Here is a 17,194-nt window from a genome sequence, read left to right as displayed (position 1 = left end):
CACATCAGACATTCCCATATGCAGAGAAGCAATTAATGGTGGTTTCCTTGCATTCATAGCCATCCGTCTTTTTCACAATGATTATACCATTCCTATTTGCAGAGAGGCAATTAACGGTTTCCTTGCATCCATACCCATCTCTTTCACAGTTATTGTAGCATTCCTACATGTATATGCAGAGAAGCAATTCGTGGTTTCCCTTGCATTCACACCCATCTTCTCCACAGTGATTGTAGCATCCCTATATACAGAGAAGCAATAAATGGTTTCCCCTGCATTCATAGTTCATACCCATCTTCTCCACAGTGACTGTAGCGTTCCCATATGCAGAGAAGCAATTAATGGATACCTTGCATTCATAGTTCATACCCATCTTCCCCACAGTGACTGTAGCACTCTAATATGCAGAGAAGCAATTAATAGTTTTCCTTGCATTCTTTCTCCACAGTGATTGTTCTCTTCCTGTTCCCTACCCTTCTGATCACCTACATGGCCTATGGTGATATCATGCTTCCTTTTGATGTTACATCCAGCCTGCTGGTCATCCTCCCAAGGGATGGTATGGTGGTCATTCCAGGCCTCCTTCTCTTGATTGGCAGTGGACCAGTCTTACTCATTGTCATCAATCCACTATTCCAACATCTTGATGAGCTGCTTGATGTCCAAGCAGGTAAATATAGAGTGATCCAAATCAGTTTGCCAAGGAGGAATTGTCTCTAACATTATCAGACATCAACGTCTTTTTGCAATTATTTTGAAAAGGGCCACCGAAATTTGTCAAAGAAAACATGTGACGTCACTTTGGTACTCTTTGAACATTTCAACAGAACAAACCTCTGATTTTGCAATGAGTCAACAAAGGCTGACAGAATGCTCACAAGTCTTGTTTTATATTTAAATTGATGAACCTTCTCCCAATACTGCCAAATGACACAAAATCTCCACAAAAAAAGACCAGATGACCTAAACTCTTAAAATGGAAACGAATAGTTGTGACCTCAAAGAAAGGTCAATCTTAGAGACCAATATTGATGAGGTCAAGCAAGGCCATGGCTCCCAATTACCAATTAGAGACGAATTTGGGTAATTTTGTAACTGAGTGAACTTAGACCCCAAATGAACTCGTACCCTGGTGAACTCGTACCCAAGTCAGCTTGTGACCAAGTCTATTGTTAAAAGTTGACTTGGGTTTAAGTTAACCTGGGTATGAGTTCATTCGGGTACGAGCTGGCTTGGGTACGAGTTGACTTGGGTACGTCAAGTTATCGTTGTTCCGATTTAACTTGGGTACGAATTAGCCTGGGTACGCGTTCACTTGTGTACAAGTTGACTTGGGTACGAGTTGACTGTAGGAGTAGCCTTGAGTACAATATTTTGAGTACGAGTTGACTTGGTTTTGAGCTGACTTGAGTCAAGTTGACTTTGGTATGGTTTCTGTTCACTGGAGTAAGAGTTCACCCGGATACGAGTTTACTTGGGTACAATATTTTGCGTTGACTTGGTTACGAGTTAACTTGGCTACAGTTAACTTGGCTACAGTTAACTTAGAGGCTAACATTGAAAGACGATGGAAAGTATTGTATGACAATCAAGAGTTTGTGTTGTTCTCCTTTGTTCCAGATTTCAATTGGAAGCGTATCCTCTCCCGTACATGTGTCATCCTCTTTCTGATCTTCATTGCTGAGACGGTACCAGACTTCACTGTTCTAATGACCCTAGTTGGAGGTGTACTCTTCCCTGTCTTGACATTCATGGCTCCAGCCATCTCTTATCTCCGCCTCCGATCACTCTACATGGTAGACAGCTTCTCAGAAAGACCGTAAGTAAACCAGAAAACTGTTTTTCTTGACCTTACTTTAATTGCAGTCCATGACCATGATATTGTTGACTTGAGTTGAGTATTGCATTGTGGCTCTAAAAGTAAAGCGGAGTCACTGAGAAATGACTGGTTAAGAAACTGCTGGGACAAGAAGACAGGCGCTTTAATTAACCATGATTGCTGCATCCTTCGGATGGGTCGTAAAGCTTTTGGTTCTGTGTGATGTGTAACGCCAAAACAGAACCCAGTGCACTATGTAAAAGGAGTAGGTCTCATACTTCAAAAACGTGGCTACACATTACCTTACAGGCATATACTGACCGCTGAATAACCTTTAGCACCACTGAGTGACAGATATGAGCGCTTATTATAAGAAGCCACTATTAACCATTTGATATTTGTCTTTGCAGGAAGGTGCACCTCTTTGAAAGTATTGTCTCAGTAACCCTCATCGTAGCTACACCTGTTATCATCGTTTATGTCCTCATATCCACCACATTGGCTCTATCAAACCACCAGACAGAATACATCAAGCCATGTTATGTTCAATGGAATACAACCATCAGTTGGTGGGACAACGAATAAGCGTTTCCATCAGGACAGAACATCAATTTCAATGAAATCATCTCTACAACAGGTCTTTACAGTTACAAGACAAAAGAACCTTTCACCTTTTTTAAAATTTGAAAATGTAGCTGATTGCAAACTGCTTACCAGACCAACCAAAAGAACCTATGGTATAAATGCAAACAAATAGTAAATGGCCTAAAATGGCCTAATGGTTAGACCCAGAGTCTTTCTGGTATTAAAGCCATCGGTGCTGAACTTTTAGGTGGAGGTTTCAAACTAAAAAGCTTTACAATTATGAAGTAGTGAACATAAAAAGTATGTCTTTATGATAGACTGCATGACTTCACATTTCGTTGTGGGATTACAGTAGGCATAGAATTTCTTCTTTAGGAGGGTGTGGCCATTTATTTTATGAAGAAGCCTTTTAGTGTCTAGGAAATTTCTGAACAGGACGAAGGCCAAGACCAGGGCAACAGAGCCAACTGCCCCAAACATTGTCAAAGTTCCATCGGTAGATCAACAAACGTTTAGTATGGCCTGGTAGTGATATTTCACGGAAACAACGGAGGCCATGAGCCTTTTTGAGATATGGCGGACACAATGCTACGACACTATAAGGTTTGGGTAAGTTTGTGTGTATAAACCAAAACCAAACGGTACACTCCCATCATGTCCGCCATACCTCAAATTGCCTCCATGCCCCTGGTCATTGCCTTGGTGTCTTTTGGAACATTCCCTCATAGAGGTGCCCTTCACTGCGAAAAATTCTGCCTGCCCTTACCAGAACAAAGTGTCAGACCTCCTGTTCTTACTTTTTCTGAGCAAAATCAGACTAAGCAGTAAACTTAAAGATTTCTTTTATGTAGGTAATCTCAGAATGTAGACCGAGTATGTTTACTCGTTGCCATAGCAATTAAAAGAAATTTCAACACTGTTGCTGGCTTCTATTTTGTGAATGTAAAATATTTTTTATTCTGTGTAAAATTTATTATGATAAAGTCATTTCAAAAATCGGCTGTTAATGACAGAAAGCATCTTTTACTCACTAAACTGAGCAACACACAGCTACTTTTGTTTTTGAGAACTATGTTTGTTGTATTTGGTTGTAACTTCAAATGATTATTTACTTTGCTGTAGAATTGTTGTTATAAAGAGCTTGTCCTGCTATTTCATCTGCTGCTGCTTTGGAAAAAAAACTCCTCTACTCCAGTTCAGATAAGTTTTCTTGCAGTTTATTAACAACATTTTTGGCGTGTCATGGCTGAGCGGTTAAGAGCACCGGATTCAAGCTCTGGTGTTTGATCAGCAGAGTGTGGGTTTGAATCTTGGTCGTGACACTTGCTCTGTAAAATTGGGGAGGTAGTGCTTTCCGCTCTACAGGCCAGGCTTCGGACTGATGATATCCAAGCCTACATCTGTATGGACTGTAAAAGGGGTAACCCTGTTTCAGCCCTAGAGTAGGCCTAGGTGGCAACGGCCTCTGAAAAAAATATTGTAGCCCACACCTTGAAGTGGCCTTCAGGTCTTGTGTGTCTGGCGACTTGCATACAAAAAAAAAATCAAAATTAATTTAGAAAGGACTGGGAATTAGTCAAGAGATTGCCTTGTTCAAATCAGAACTTGTCCTGCTGTTTTTCTACAAACGCAGAAATTAGGGAACTTAGTCAATCTTATATCGAGTTTGAGGCATTGCATGTGTATATTATTTGGTCTGCAGTAACACCATGTGTGTGGCTACTTTCTGTGTAGATTATGTTCTTTTGAGAACTTTGTCTTCTTATTTTTATTCTACTGTCGCAGAGTTGATTTAGCGTAGTATCTTCACAGATCATGAGGGAGATTTGGGCTTTTAAATTTTTTTTAAAAGTTGTTCATATGTGTGTGTGTACAGGTGAAGGGACTTCCAATCCTCAATTATAGATATTAAGTTTATTAGTAGTTATATAAACAATTATGGCTTTAAATTTTGTGGCATGTAAAATTTTTAACCCGCACAATAAATATTGGTTTTATTATTAACCGATATTTAGAAGAGAGTTTACAAACAAAATTATGAATAAGTGATTTAGCTAGATACGTATTTTTCCTGACAGCTTGATGTAAAATTCAGCACGCTGCATTAAAATTGTATTGATAAATTGATATTCCCCTAGCAATGGACATTACTAATTATTTGCATGTAAACAAAAATATCTTGGATGAAGAACTTTTTTATATATTGCATAATTTTCGTTTTACTCTTACAATAACTACCATACTATAGTTTCAAGAGAATAAAACATTCAGAGTAATTTTTTCCCCCCAGAGTAATGGACTAGGCTGTTTCCTTTATTTTGTGTATTGCATGTGTGCAAACAGTTTTCCGCCATGGTAGGACCAACAAACTGAATTGAAATTTTGTGAACATGGTGGACACTGTAGGAGGGCACTGTTTGGTTTGGGTACACAGACAAAATTACCCAAACCTAAAAGAAGCATCGAAAGCTATCAGCGAAATCAAGGCCCTACTCTTGTGATGATAGAGATGCTAGACCAAAATCGTTACACTTCTTGAATGGACGACCAAGTAGAAAACCTTGAGATGAGGCAGTTTTGAGCAAGACCACGTGGTGGCTTTGACTCACGAATGAGCCACGGATCGTCACATCAGATAATCAAGTCCGTCACGGCAGTAGAATGCAGGTAGGCAGAGGACAAATAAGCCTTGAATTATTACGTCAGTTACTCAGGTTCATGAAGACAGTGGCATGCAGGTTTTTCAGAGGCGATTTGTGTGCTACATGTGATAAACGTTTAAAGCTATCAGCGAAATCAAGGCCCTACCCTTGTGAAGATAAAGATGCTGTAGACCAAAATCATCACACTTGTTGAATGGACGACCAAAATAAAATAATGGATTTGTGGAAAACCTTGTGATTAGGCAGTTTTGCGCACCACCAAGTACGTAGCTTCGACTCACGAATGAGCCACGGATCTTCACATCGGATAATCAGGTTCGTCAATACAGTAGAATACAGGTACAGGCAGAGGACGAATAAGCCTTAGATCATTTCGTCGGTCGATCGGGTTCATGACGACAGTGGCATGCACAGGCGATTTGTACTAAGAAATGTCTAAAGCTATCAGCTACATCAAGTCAACCCTACTGATTATACTCCCACTGTGATGTGAGGTAAGAATCATTCCATTAGTTGAAGGACAGCCGAAAAAATTATAATGGATTTGTGTAATCCTTAGTCGATGGGCCATACGTAGAACAAGTCCCTAGGAGTTGTTAAAAACTTAAGATTTGTCTTAAGTTAGGACGGTTGAAAAAAGACTAGTCTTAACTCTTTGTGAAATCCATCCCAGAAAAGTGGCATCTTTTTCTGCCTCTACCTATAAGTAAAAGTCACACTTACCATTTCCTAGAGTAGACTTGAGTTAGTCCTTCTGACTATCAGCTGAATAAGGTGTAATCTTCTCCTTCTTTCAGGTTAAGAGACTCAAGATTACTTTCAAAGTTGCCGTTGGTAAGGTCCTGAATTGGGTTGAGACAAAGACTTCAGTCAGTATAAATTGTGCAAGTCTAGTGCACACCTGAATGGTGGTACCCTTTAAAATGCCGCATCCAAATTGGCATCTAAAAAGGCTATGGCTGTTGCTAAGGGTGTAGCAAAGGAAGTCCTATTGACCCATTTCACCTGACGTCATCATCAGAATAATCTTGGATGCGCCATTCTGGTGGTCAATGTCAATGTGTGTTACTCAGTGAAGTGCGCATTTTTAGGTGACGCGCCGTTTACACGTAAGCCTATTGACCACCAACATGGTAAACGTGGCATCAGTCGCCACGTGTGATGCACGTGCAAGGGGGTCAATACTCCAACTTTATATGATGCAACCATCCAGCCGTACATGTAGGCACAACCGCCAATTCAAAAACGGCCAAACTATATAATTTTGTTTCAAATTAGCCATGACATGGCCTAGAGGTTAAGAGCACTGGATTCAAACTCTGTTGTTCCTGATCAGTAGAGTATGGGTTAGGGTCCCAGGCATGACACCTGTGTCCCTAAGCAAGACACTTAAAACCATGATGATCTGTAAAGGGCTGGTATCACAGAATGGAGCTCATGATGCATTATTTTTGTCTTTTGACTGGTAAGCAAAAAATTGGCAACAGCTAGTTCTATTTTCGACCTAGTCTTAGCGCGAGAAGACTGGGCTGTTGATAGGCCAACTTCCCGCGTCACCAAATAAGTAAAGAAACAACGAGAGCAATGGTATTTCACTACTTTTGGAAGATAAGCAATTGGCAACAGCTAATAGACCCTTCCCATGAAATATGTGAATTGCACATAGCGCGTACGCACTAACGTTTTGGTTGGCAAAATGAGGGAACATCGCGCTGTTTTGTACACAGCTAATGGGTGCGTGACGCAGACGCGATTGCGCGTCTGCTTAGTGCACAACTCTATGGCGCTTGCCAACCAACAGGGTCTGCGTAAATGTAATTAGCATATTTCATGGGAAGGGTCCATTCTATGTTCTATGGTAACAATTCAAGATTCTTGATAAGATTGTAACAGTGACTGGCTTCCGACTGGCACCCCGAACAACGATGTTGACCATTAGGGAGACTTATAACATAGGGCTAGATAGCTCACTTGGTAGAGGGCTGGTTCAAGGCTCTAGTAAATTTGTCTTTGTTCAAACCCAAACTAAAATTATTTAAATTGGAACTTACCATTTTGACACAGATGATGAAAGGAGGCTTGGCTTGACTGAAATGAATGATTGGAACTCTAGGCTTGGGAACTTCCTAGAAAAAAAACAAAAACGAAAAAAAAAACAGATGTCAATGTTTGTAAATTAAATTAATTTCTATCATCTAGTTGCCAAGACACAAACCATCAAAATAACTTGAGTTAAATTAATCAGACAAAAAGGTTTGCTTTGTAAGAAGTTTGCATGGTTATTAATATTATTTCAATAGCAGCAATGGATACAAAGTTATGGTATATAATTTGTATTCACCAATACACTAATGTTTATTAAGCACTGTATATTCAGTACTTTCAAAAGTTCTGTGAAAAAAATCAGCAGGCAAATCACTTGGGTGGAATTTGAACCCACGACCACGGCATTGCTAATGTCTAAACTAGCTTCAATGGCAGTATATAGAAATATCTCTGGAGCATTGGTAATGTACTTTCTAATCATTGAAACTATCAGATTGAAAATTATCTGTTTAATTGTTGATTACCAATCCTGAACTTTGTCCACAGATGGAAATCTCACGAGGGTGAGGGTAAACACTCCCCACTTTTTGGACCGGGGGATGGCTCAGTGGTTTCTTGCCTAGCCTTTCACTTCTGTGGACCCTGGTTCGCGTCCCACCACAAAGCAGAGGCTTGAATGTGAATTGGGTTTTCTAGTCCCTACCTGGTTGTGTGGGTTTCCCCCCATTGGGGTTTTCCTCCCACATCTAAAATTGAACATTTCTTCTTGTTTCCTACTCTTCCTGTTGTTGTGCTGTTTGATGTGTAATAAAATAAATATAATAAAATAAACAAATTAATTAAACATAGATATATTTAATCAGCTGCTCTATGTCTGAATAAACTCACTTTTTGTAACTCATCATCCATTGACTTACCTTGCAATCCTCATAGACATACACTCCTTTCTCAATCTTTACGGGGTCAACGTCACAAAATTGAACAACCTTCAATATGAAACAAGAGTCATTATAGAATATATGCTAAATTTCCATTGTCAATTTTTAAAAATCTCTTTTTGGTATTTTATTGCATTGTATTTTTCTGGTTATGTACAAGTATTTGTCAATGTAAATTGTTTTTAAAGGCTTTGTTTTTTTTTCCATCTTAGGAGCTGTCTCGGTGTAAAATTTCTTACCAAACTTACAATTACTGAAAAATTACTGAAAGACCATAAGTCAGAGCTACGCCAAAGCCGTGGCTTCTAAAGACACTGGACACTATTAATAATTGTCAAAGACCAGTCTTCTCACCTGGTGTATCTCAACATGCATAAAATAATAAACCTGTGAAAATTTGAGCTCAATTGGTTGTTGAAGTTGCGAGATAATAATGAAGAAAAAAGAAGAAAAAACACCCTTGTCACACGAAGTTGTGTGCTTTCAGATGCTTTATTTCGAAATGCTTTTTGATACTTGTAGTGCTTTAAAACCCTCTGCGAGCAGTGTGATTTCTTCTTTTTGGAGAGTAACAAAGTTTCTTGTCTTAATGCACTCTCATCTTGTTTTTGTCCCCGCCAATTTATACCTTTTTCTGACTGGAGTGACTGAGTGATCTATAAAATCGTCGTCCTTGTTTGCCAGCGTTCCATATCGTGAACGATTCCCAATGACACAATACTCGCTCCTCCACAGCCTTCATTCTGATATCCCATATAGACTCTCTGTTTGGAGATAAAACAACAGAGCTATATCAGTTCAAAGGAAGCTCTGAAGGTGGATTCATTAAAACTGCTATCTTATAGTGTCATCAGTTTCCACTAATAACTATTTTTAATGAAAAATGTAACTAGCAGAATGATAGGATTCAAACGCCTCGAGTTACTGGGCAATCTCGGTGGTCTATAGTTTGTAAGATGCTGCTCTAGAATTGCAAAGGTAGTGGGTTCGAATCCCACCTAAGTAATATGCCTATGATTTTTTCCACAGAACTCTGGAAAGTACTGAATATACAGTGCTAACACACATCGGTGTTTATGGGTAAAACCACAAATATTCTTTGTCCTTGATGCAAAGTAACAGCTACACAGATTAAAACTAATTCTAATTATGTATTTCCACTGCACAGCTTGTGTTTCACTTAGTTTCCTCTTCATGTTTATTGTGTTGTCATATAGCCTTCGAGAAAGACTCTGCTAGGGTCGAATTGTCAGGCAATTAACTATTTTTTGCATTTATACCATTGGTTCAAAACATGACCCCTAACCCACCCTTGACAAGCAAACAAACCCACTCCATGTACATGTAAAGCCAACATGTATTATCTATCTTGGAATGCCAATGCACAGTGTCTATGGAAAATAATTTTGGGACAAAGCTCCCGGGAAATTACAGACTTACTTAGACACAGAGTTAGTGGCAGCAGCGGGATGGTATCTGTACATTAGAAGACACTGGTCGACTCTGTACACACTACCACCGAGTCTCAGATGCTCCAAGAAAAACAACAAGTCTTCTGGGGTCCCCTGAGAAGTGAAAATCAAATTATGTAAGAAAGTTCAATTCCGGGATTTCCCAAATACTTTGCTAAAAAAAAAAAAACATGATAAACACTTATGAAATATGAAATCTTAACCTAATGATCACCGAGAGCTCACCCTTAACACCAACCCAGCGTATATTGTCTAGTAAAAACTAATAACTTGTCTAATAAAACTGGTTGTGACTACTGCCATTAATGCAACCAGACCTAATTTCATCTTGCCTTGCTCTCTACCAACCGCCACGCTCAAGCTTGCGATAAGCTTCACACCACACGCCTAAACCGAACACTCAACCATCAGAACACTCTCATCTGCTCACAACCAGACTTTCTCCTTTCTTGCATCGCGAATATGGAACATCCCGGTAAGCATACAATTTTGTGCTTCTTTGACATTGTTCAAAAAATCTCTCAAACTCACTTGTATCAGATGTAATTTATTTGTAGTTATAATTGTTCCATTGGTTTTGCTCTTTTCAGCGCTTTGATGTTGATGTAAAGGCGCTTAACAAATATTTAGTTGTATGTATGTATGTATGAAAAAAAAAGCAGACGAAATGAGCAAGTTACCAGTCAAACAATTGTCATGAAGTTTGACTGGTAAACTTATTCTGGTAAGCAGTCTTTTGCTGTTCTAAGCTACTTTTGTGCTTAAGCCACTCTATAAAGATGGTCCCTGTAAGATATAATTATGACAGTATATGTTTAGAATATGGGCTACTACGACTAAAACCAATCCAAAGTTTTCTAGCCCACTGGGTTACTTCACAAACACTTAAGAGCAAGGCCTGTCACCTATGAACCAATCAGATTTTTCATGGCATTTATTTATGTTTTAAAATAAATAAAAAAAACTGCAAAATGCCACATATTTGTGGTCACTAATAGGCTGTGAAGATGAGGTGGTTAACATAGGGATTGTAAATATTATATTACATTTAAATTGAGTCAATTGTCATATGAGCAATTTATTCAAGAAAACAATTACCTTCCCACTTTCATCAAACGAACCAACCCTATCAAAGGTTTCACGAGAGCAGAACCATGTTGGCATAATGATGGTAGGACCATGAGCTGTGTAGATCTGACAGGAATTGAAATATATGTAAAATATCATACAGTCATCTTTCATTAGATTAGATTAGATTTGGTTTATTGCTATTTAAATACCCGTATACAATAGAAATTGCCTTGGCTCTCGTGCTTAAAAATAAATTTCTCAGATTAAATTTGTTAGCGATAAATTACCTCTTTCTCAAAAACTATAGTACTTCAGAGGGAGTCGTTACTGACAATGTTTTAAACTAAGAAAAGTGCTCCAAGGCTCCTTACCCAATTAGTTTTTATGTTAAGTACCATATTTTGAGTAATTAATTTAAAGAGTTTTTTTTTAAGGAAGAACTGGTTTAAATTGTGTTGATTACCTGTGTTGTTAGTTGATTCGATTGGATGGTATTTGCCCATCGAGTGTATCTCTCAGTAGAACCTGCTGGTAGTCTGTTAAACTGGCAACCAGTTATCTGTGAAGTATGCAAATATTTAAACAAATAAAGCCATTTGAGAGTTAGATTTTAAGTAGGATTTTAACTTTACATGGTGGGAGTATTGTCTGCTGTAGCACCATGTAAAATCTCTTTTGAGTAGCAAGCCTCGAGTTAACACACAGCACCAACAGCAATTGCTCTGGTGCCCTGTGATTTTGCTATGGTGCCCTTTGCAAAATTCCAATACAAATTTTAACTTTCCTTACATAGAAGTGTCCCTTTCCAGAGGAAAATTGAAGTGCCACTTCAAGAGCAACATTCAAGGCCTGGAGTAGTGTTGGTTCTTAAAGTGGTTGACAACTCAACAGTTCAATCAGTATGCTCTGATTGTCTTCATGAGAATGCAGTAAGATATAGATTTTGAATTATATCTCGCAAAATGACTTATTATATATATATTCACAGGTGAGCATTAAAATTGGATACAGCAACTTCCAGTAAAACAGTAACACCCTGGGCTTAATTTCATAAAGCTGTTAAACAGAAGATTTTGCTTAGCAGATTTCTTGGCTAAGCTAGAAATAACTGGTGTTCTAGTCACAGCAATTGTAACTGTATAGGATTCTGTTTGGTAACCTATTTTCGATGAGCAATTTTTTGTACTTACAATTACTTTATATGAAATGTGGCCCTGGTAACAATGTAATCAACAATGCTCAGCACGTAGCTTTCATGTTATTTGCAATCACCGTATCATACTAATTGTCATGTTGATGGTTTGTTTTGTTAATAGTCAGAAATGATTAAACTGAATGTTTATTTACTCAGATTCCAACAATAAAATTGTACAATGCCCTCAAAATATAAACACAATTAAGTAATCACCATCTGCACTTATAGTCACATCTGAACTTTCAAACTTTACACAACAATTGCAAGCCTCTATACTCCAGAGGTCACAGAGATCATTTGCCTTAAGTTCATTCAAATAAAAGTAATCAAGATGACAATCACCCGTCATACCCTTATTTCACCTTCATATATTTTCCCATATTTAAGGTAAACAATTCTATGGTGAGCTTCGGTGAGCATGACAAGAGACTTTGGCGAGAAAATTCAGCGAATGAAACAATTTGCGACAGCTTAGAAACCAGAAACACATACACAAGTAAGTACATCTCTTGAAAATGTTTTCAGCCAAAGTGGTCTCTTTTAATTTTGAATTATTTTGATTTATGGCAGCATTGAAATAATATTAATAATAATAATAATAATAATAATGATAATAATAATAACAATATACAGCACTTATAGAGCGCCCAGTATCTGACAAAGAAAAATGCCATTCAAGGGCGCTGGTCCCCAAAGTCAAGAGTCCAGGATTTAAGATATTTGTTTGAAGAGGTGTGTTTTGAGCTGCCGTTTGAAGATTGACGGATTATTTTGTGTTCTGAGGTCAAGCGGCAGTGAGTTCCAAAGACGAGGTGCAATGCTGGAGAATGCTCTGTCTCCATAGCTAGCGAGGCGGGATATGGCTACGTGGAGTGTGAAATAAACTTTTGTTCAGAAAAACTCCATCATAACAGCACCACCTTTCTCCTAAAAACTCCAACTAATGACTGAAGCTCAAGTATCTTCCTATCCTAGTAAGAGTTGACAAAATGTGTCCCAGTAAGTTCTTTACTGCCACTGTGGAATCAGTACTGCTTTATGGATGTAAGTCCTGGACACTAGCCAGTCGTCTAGAGAAGAGACTGGATGGCTGCTATACGAGTATGCTTCGCTGTGTTAAACAGATTCATTGGGAGAGGCATGTCACAAACCTGGAGCTCTACGGTGGGCAACCGAGAGTTAGCACCAAGATTAGGGCAAGAAGGCTGAGACTAGCAGGTCACTGTCTCAGACATGCTGAGCTGGCAGTGAGCAAGCTTGTGCTTTGGGCCCCTACTCAAGGTCACTGTTCTCGGGGTAGACCACAAACCACCTATGTGTTCACCTTGTGCCAAGACTCTGGACTGCATCGACAAGAGCTGCATACAGCTATGGAGGACCAACGTGTTTAGAGGGCCATCATCCGATGCTCCGCATCGACTGAATGAATGAATGTCCCAGTAAACTTTGTGATACACGGTTCTTTTACAGCGCTTTATTGCACCCTATGGACATCTCAACGTGCTTATTATTTTTTATGTTTGAATTATGAGACCCATGTAATAGCACTGTACAAACATGTAAGTGTTTACATACAAAGTGATGTGTTGCAATCTTAACTTTATTAGAAATAACTACATCCAGAATGCAGTACTTACTGTGAATGAGCGATTAACTGTAGCAGCTAACTGCATCTCAATACGTTGTTTACTCATAACATCATCCTACAATAAATATAAACAATAGTATAAAATCAACATAATGGCTTAATTCAGGGTTGAACAAAGACGAATTTGTAAAACGAGATTTAAACCAATAATCTCCGGTTCATCGTGCTTGCGCTCCACTAACTGAGCTATCTAAGCCCTGGTGCCTTAACCATGTGGATATGTTTGCATTTCAAGTCTTCATTTTTAATATTATTTATATTGTTGACCGTCTTTGCATTTTGTCAATGTCTTTTTTTGAAGGTCCCAGTTAGTAGAAGAAGCTTTTTCCTTCCGGATAGGACATTAAGCAAACGTTCCCTGTTTTAGGATTGGTAGTGCTCATAAAAGAATTCAGAACACTTATTGTGGAAGAGTAGGGGTTAATTAAGTTTTCTGCTGGTTCACATAGCAAACACCCCTGTTTACATGTTTTCTCAGACTAGCAAGCTACAGTAATCAAAATCTTGTGAGGTATGCTTAGTATTAGTAACAAAAATATATAATAATAAAATTAATACATTGTAATCTGTAAACCAAATAAACTACTCTAAAACCACAAACATGACAAAGTTCATGGATTCGATAATTCAAATCCTAGCTGAATGAGACCAGTGGGTATTTAAATTAAAATCTGTGAATTAAAACTTACTGCATCAAGAAAGCAGAGATATTGTCCATGGCTTTGTGAGATGGCTTGGTTCTTGGCATATCCAACTGCAGTTAAACAAAAATGAACAAAATTTGAATTCCTTCAATGGTTTACATCGATAGCTTTAAATTCACCACAGTTTCTGTGAAGTGCTAAAGTCTCCCTACAGCCACAGTTCTATGTTTTGAGAAAGTCATGTTTAAAGTTTAACTTTATTCAAAAAGGGCCCATTTTCATGGCTCTGCTTCCTGCCGAGATTTGCGCTTACAATCACCATTCTCCACCACGTGCAAGCGGCAAAAATCTGCGCTAGCTGTGTAAGCGCAGAATGCCTAGTAACTTGGAGTTCGCCTGCGCACAAGCCTGAATTCCATGCTAACCCATGAAATACAATTGATGTAAGCGCAGTATGTAATTCCCTGCCTCCATAAGTGCAGACTCTTTGCTTATACCTAGTAAGCAGAGCAATGAAATTGGGCCCTGATCTTTCTAAGACTGTTTATCAGAGGGGCTCCATGGCCAAGGTCTGTGATGCACTAATTTTCCAATAGATTGAATCCTTATGAAAATCTCTAGTCACGTTTTGAACGGTGTAAAATGCTGTTGTTGGGAGACCAGGCAAGCCCTCTGTGCTATGCATGTCATTGTTTCTGTAAGTTAGCATATTTATGAAATAACTTATGATACACTTAAGTTAAGTGTTTGAAGGGAGGTTACAGGCCTCTGTACTTGCCCCCCGACCACCCCCCCAGCCCCCGCCACGACCCCATTGTTACCCCGCTGTATGTACTCGACCTCTACTAGTGTTATTATATGTTTGCTTAATCAATATAAACTGTCTTTTTCAGTTTAGTTCATGATTGATAAATGTGATACATGTATGTTGTTGTTTTTAGACATCTAGTGTTGCATGTATTACATCCAGGGTTTGTTAGCATGGGAAAAAAAATCAGCATTATTGTATATCATCAATCAAATACAGAAAAGTGTTTCCCATCGTAATATGTGTGGGTTTGTTGACCCCTGGGAGACCTCATTGTACAACATTCTACAACTGCGAGGTCTTTGAAACACCTGAACAAAGTGCTATAAACAAAATGTATAGCAATTAGAGACTGGTATACAGGATAAGAAAATGACTAAAAAGATACAATGTGAATACCAACCTCCCTTAGGATTCTCATTGGAGTGTCCATTAATAACAACTTGGATACCAGCAGCTTCTAACCTTGGTTGCCAGCTTCTCAGAATCTCACAAGAATTATCCTGTAAAGAGTTTATCAAGATATCAGACAAAGATTTTTACAAAGATCACAAGAATTAGGACTATTGACGGACATGATTCAGAGCCATGATTATATTGCAGCTAAACACTTTTGGGGAGGGAGACTTACTGTGCAAGCGTCCATGAAGACTGAAAGTTCCAAACTAGCTGCTGTATCTTGATCTAACACGGATTGTAGACATTCAGTTAACCAGGGCTCAGCATTGTATACAGGAAGGATGATTGACTGTCGCAAGAAATAAGAATTCAAAAACAACTTAATTTTAAAAGTTTGCAGTATAAACGGACTTGTTAATGGCCTCACATTACTTTGACCCGTTTGTCGTCACATTTCAATCTTTAAAAAAATTATTTAGATTCAAAGAGAGTCTGAGTAGCTTATTAGGCAACCTCGTTTCCAGGGGTGTTCGCGTTCTTGCCATGCCATTTTTCATTCAAGTATGGTAATATCCCATATTCTTGATTTTGTAATATGTCTAACTGTATGCACTTGACTATTTAAATAAACCCTTGTTAATTATTTCAAAGTATCAACAACGTTTTTTGCTTTATTTTATTTTACATGTCCAAGTTTGCCTCTTTAATTTAGCTCCTTTAAGTTTGCTAGAAGTTAAGTGGCAGACTAAGAGTGTCCCAAGAGGGCGCCAAATATATTACTAAAGTTCCTTGACCCAAAGAGAAGGATCTTAAAGTATGCAAATTACATTTGCATGGTATGCTAATTTACTAACCTATGACCCTATGCAAACAAAGTATGCAAGGGTGATTCTGTGTTTGTAGTATGTGTTCGGCCCTAATTTGACAATTTAGCACCAACTACAGTTGGGACTGGTCTCAGCTTGGGCGTCCCAACTATAGTCATTGTGTTTCAATGCAGTTTGTTTTTTGTGTCAGCCACCAGTGTTTAAAGACACTGGACAACTATAGTTGTGACAGTGGTAATTGTACAGGAACCAAAGCAAGCAGGGGATGGGGAGCTCTCTGTACTGATTTTAAATCCTCGTGATATTTTTTTCCATAACGTTCTGCAGTACTTTTGAGGTGAAATGTATCTCAAAATGGATTTACTATCCAAAGCTGCTGTAATTATTACTCTACACTGCGGCATGAATAAATGTCCGCACAGGAAGGTACACATGCAGTCAATATCCTTCATCAGAGTACCCGCAAACAAGGATTGCTACAAACACTCGTTCCTACAGAAAACTACAGCAGAATGGAACCTCCTCCCAGCTGCTGTGAGAGGAGCTCCCTCACCTGATACATTCAAAAAAAGCCTAACCTGTTAAATATCAAAAGTAGAGCGCATTATAATTAGAGTCCCCAGCACCACACACCTTAGCCCACCTTGTTGAGCTGTTAATATGGCTCCGCTTTTAACATCGGTCTTATCACTAATGGCGACCGTGATGAGACCGATGTTAAAAGCGGAGCCATTAACAGCTCAACAAGGTGAGCTACACACACCTGCAACCTATTGGGAGATTGATTGCAGTATTGATCCAGATCCAGAAGACGAAACAGACAACATCATTTCCTGCTTTCTTTTAAAAACAAAATTATTCAAAAAAAATAAAATGTTCATAATTATTAATAAATCTGTAGTTACTCCACATAAATGTAAATTACTTACCACGTCAACTTTCTGCTGTTGCACCCCGACATTGGACGTCATATTTCTTGCGTTAGAAGTAGAGAGGTACGTTTTATTTGACAAGCACGGCACGATTTTTGTAAATATTATGACATGTGCGAACTAAATTAGCACTTTGGATAAGGCAGC

At 38.6% G+C, this 17,194-nt stretch overlaps 2 protein-coding genes across 3 annotated transcripts in view; one reads left to right on the top strand and one right to left on the bottom strand.

Annotated features, from left to right (window-relative positions):
- The window catches only part of LOC117292975 (amino acid transporter AVT1E-like), a 14,149-nt gene extending 11,111 nt beyond the window's left edge, over positions 1-3,038 (top strand). For both annotated transcript variants that reach the window (XM_033775158.1, XM_033775157.1), the window contains 3 exons: positions 449-670; positions 1,621-1,819; positions 2,230-3,038. In XM_033775158.1, coding sequence (XP_033631049.1) covers positions 449-670; positions 1,621-1,819; positions 2,230-2,404 — 596 coding nt within the window. In that variant the 3' untranslated portion in view covers positions 2,405-3,038. The remainder of the gene's footprint in view (positions 1-448; positions 671-1,620; positions 1,820-2,229) is intronic.
- LOC117292977 (UDP-GlcNAc:betaGal beta-1,3-N-acetylglucosaminyltransferase-like protein 1) overlaps positions 1-17,194 on the bottom strand; it is a 17,514-nt gene extending 320 nt beyond the window's left edge. The window contains exons 1-12 of the mRNA XM_033775165.1: positions 17,045-17,194; positions 15,521-15,637; positions 15,293-15,392; positions 14,127-14,191; positions 13,427-13,492; positions 11,058-11,153; positions 10,622-10,717; positions 9,492-9,616; positions 8,680-8,815; positions 8,031-8,099; positions 7,119-7,193; positions 5,791-5,909 (exon numbers count right to left, since the gene is read on the bottom strand). Coding sequence (XP_033631056.1) covers positions 5,829-5,909; positions 7,119-7,193; positions 8,031-8,099; positions 8,680-8,815; positions 9,492-9,616; positions 10,622-10,717; positions 11,058-11,153; positions 13,427-13,492; positions 14,127-14,191; positions 15,293-15,392; positions 15,521-15,637; positions 17,045-17,086 — 1,068 coding nt within the window. The 5' untranslated portion in view covers positions 17,087-17,194 and the 3' untranslated portion in view covers positions 5,791-5,828. The remainder of the gene's footprint in view (positions 1-5,790; positions 5,910-7,118; positions 7,194-8,030; positions 8,100-8,679; positions 8,816-9,491; positions 9,617-10,621; positions 10,718-11,057; positions 11,154-13,426; positions 13,493-14,126; positions 14,192-15,292; positions 15,393-15,520; positions 15,638-17,044) is intronic.

The sequence above is a fragment of the Asterias rubens genome, chromosome 7, assembly GCF_902459465.1.
Source record: "Asterias rubens chromosome 7, eAstRub1.3, whole genome shotgun sequence".
Taxonomy (NCBI): Eukaryota; Metazoa; Echinodermata; class Asteroidea; order Forcipulatida; family Asteriidae; genus Asterias; species Asterias rubens.
The sequence above is the reverse complement of the archived record's forward strand: the minus strand, read 5'-3'. Positions and strand labels throughout refer to the sequence as shown.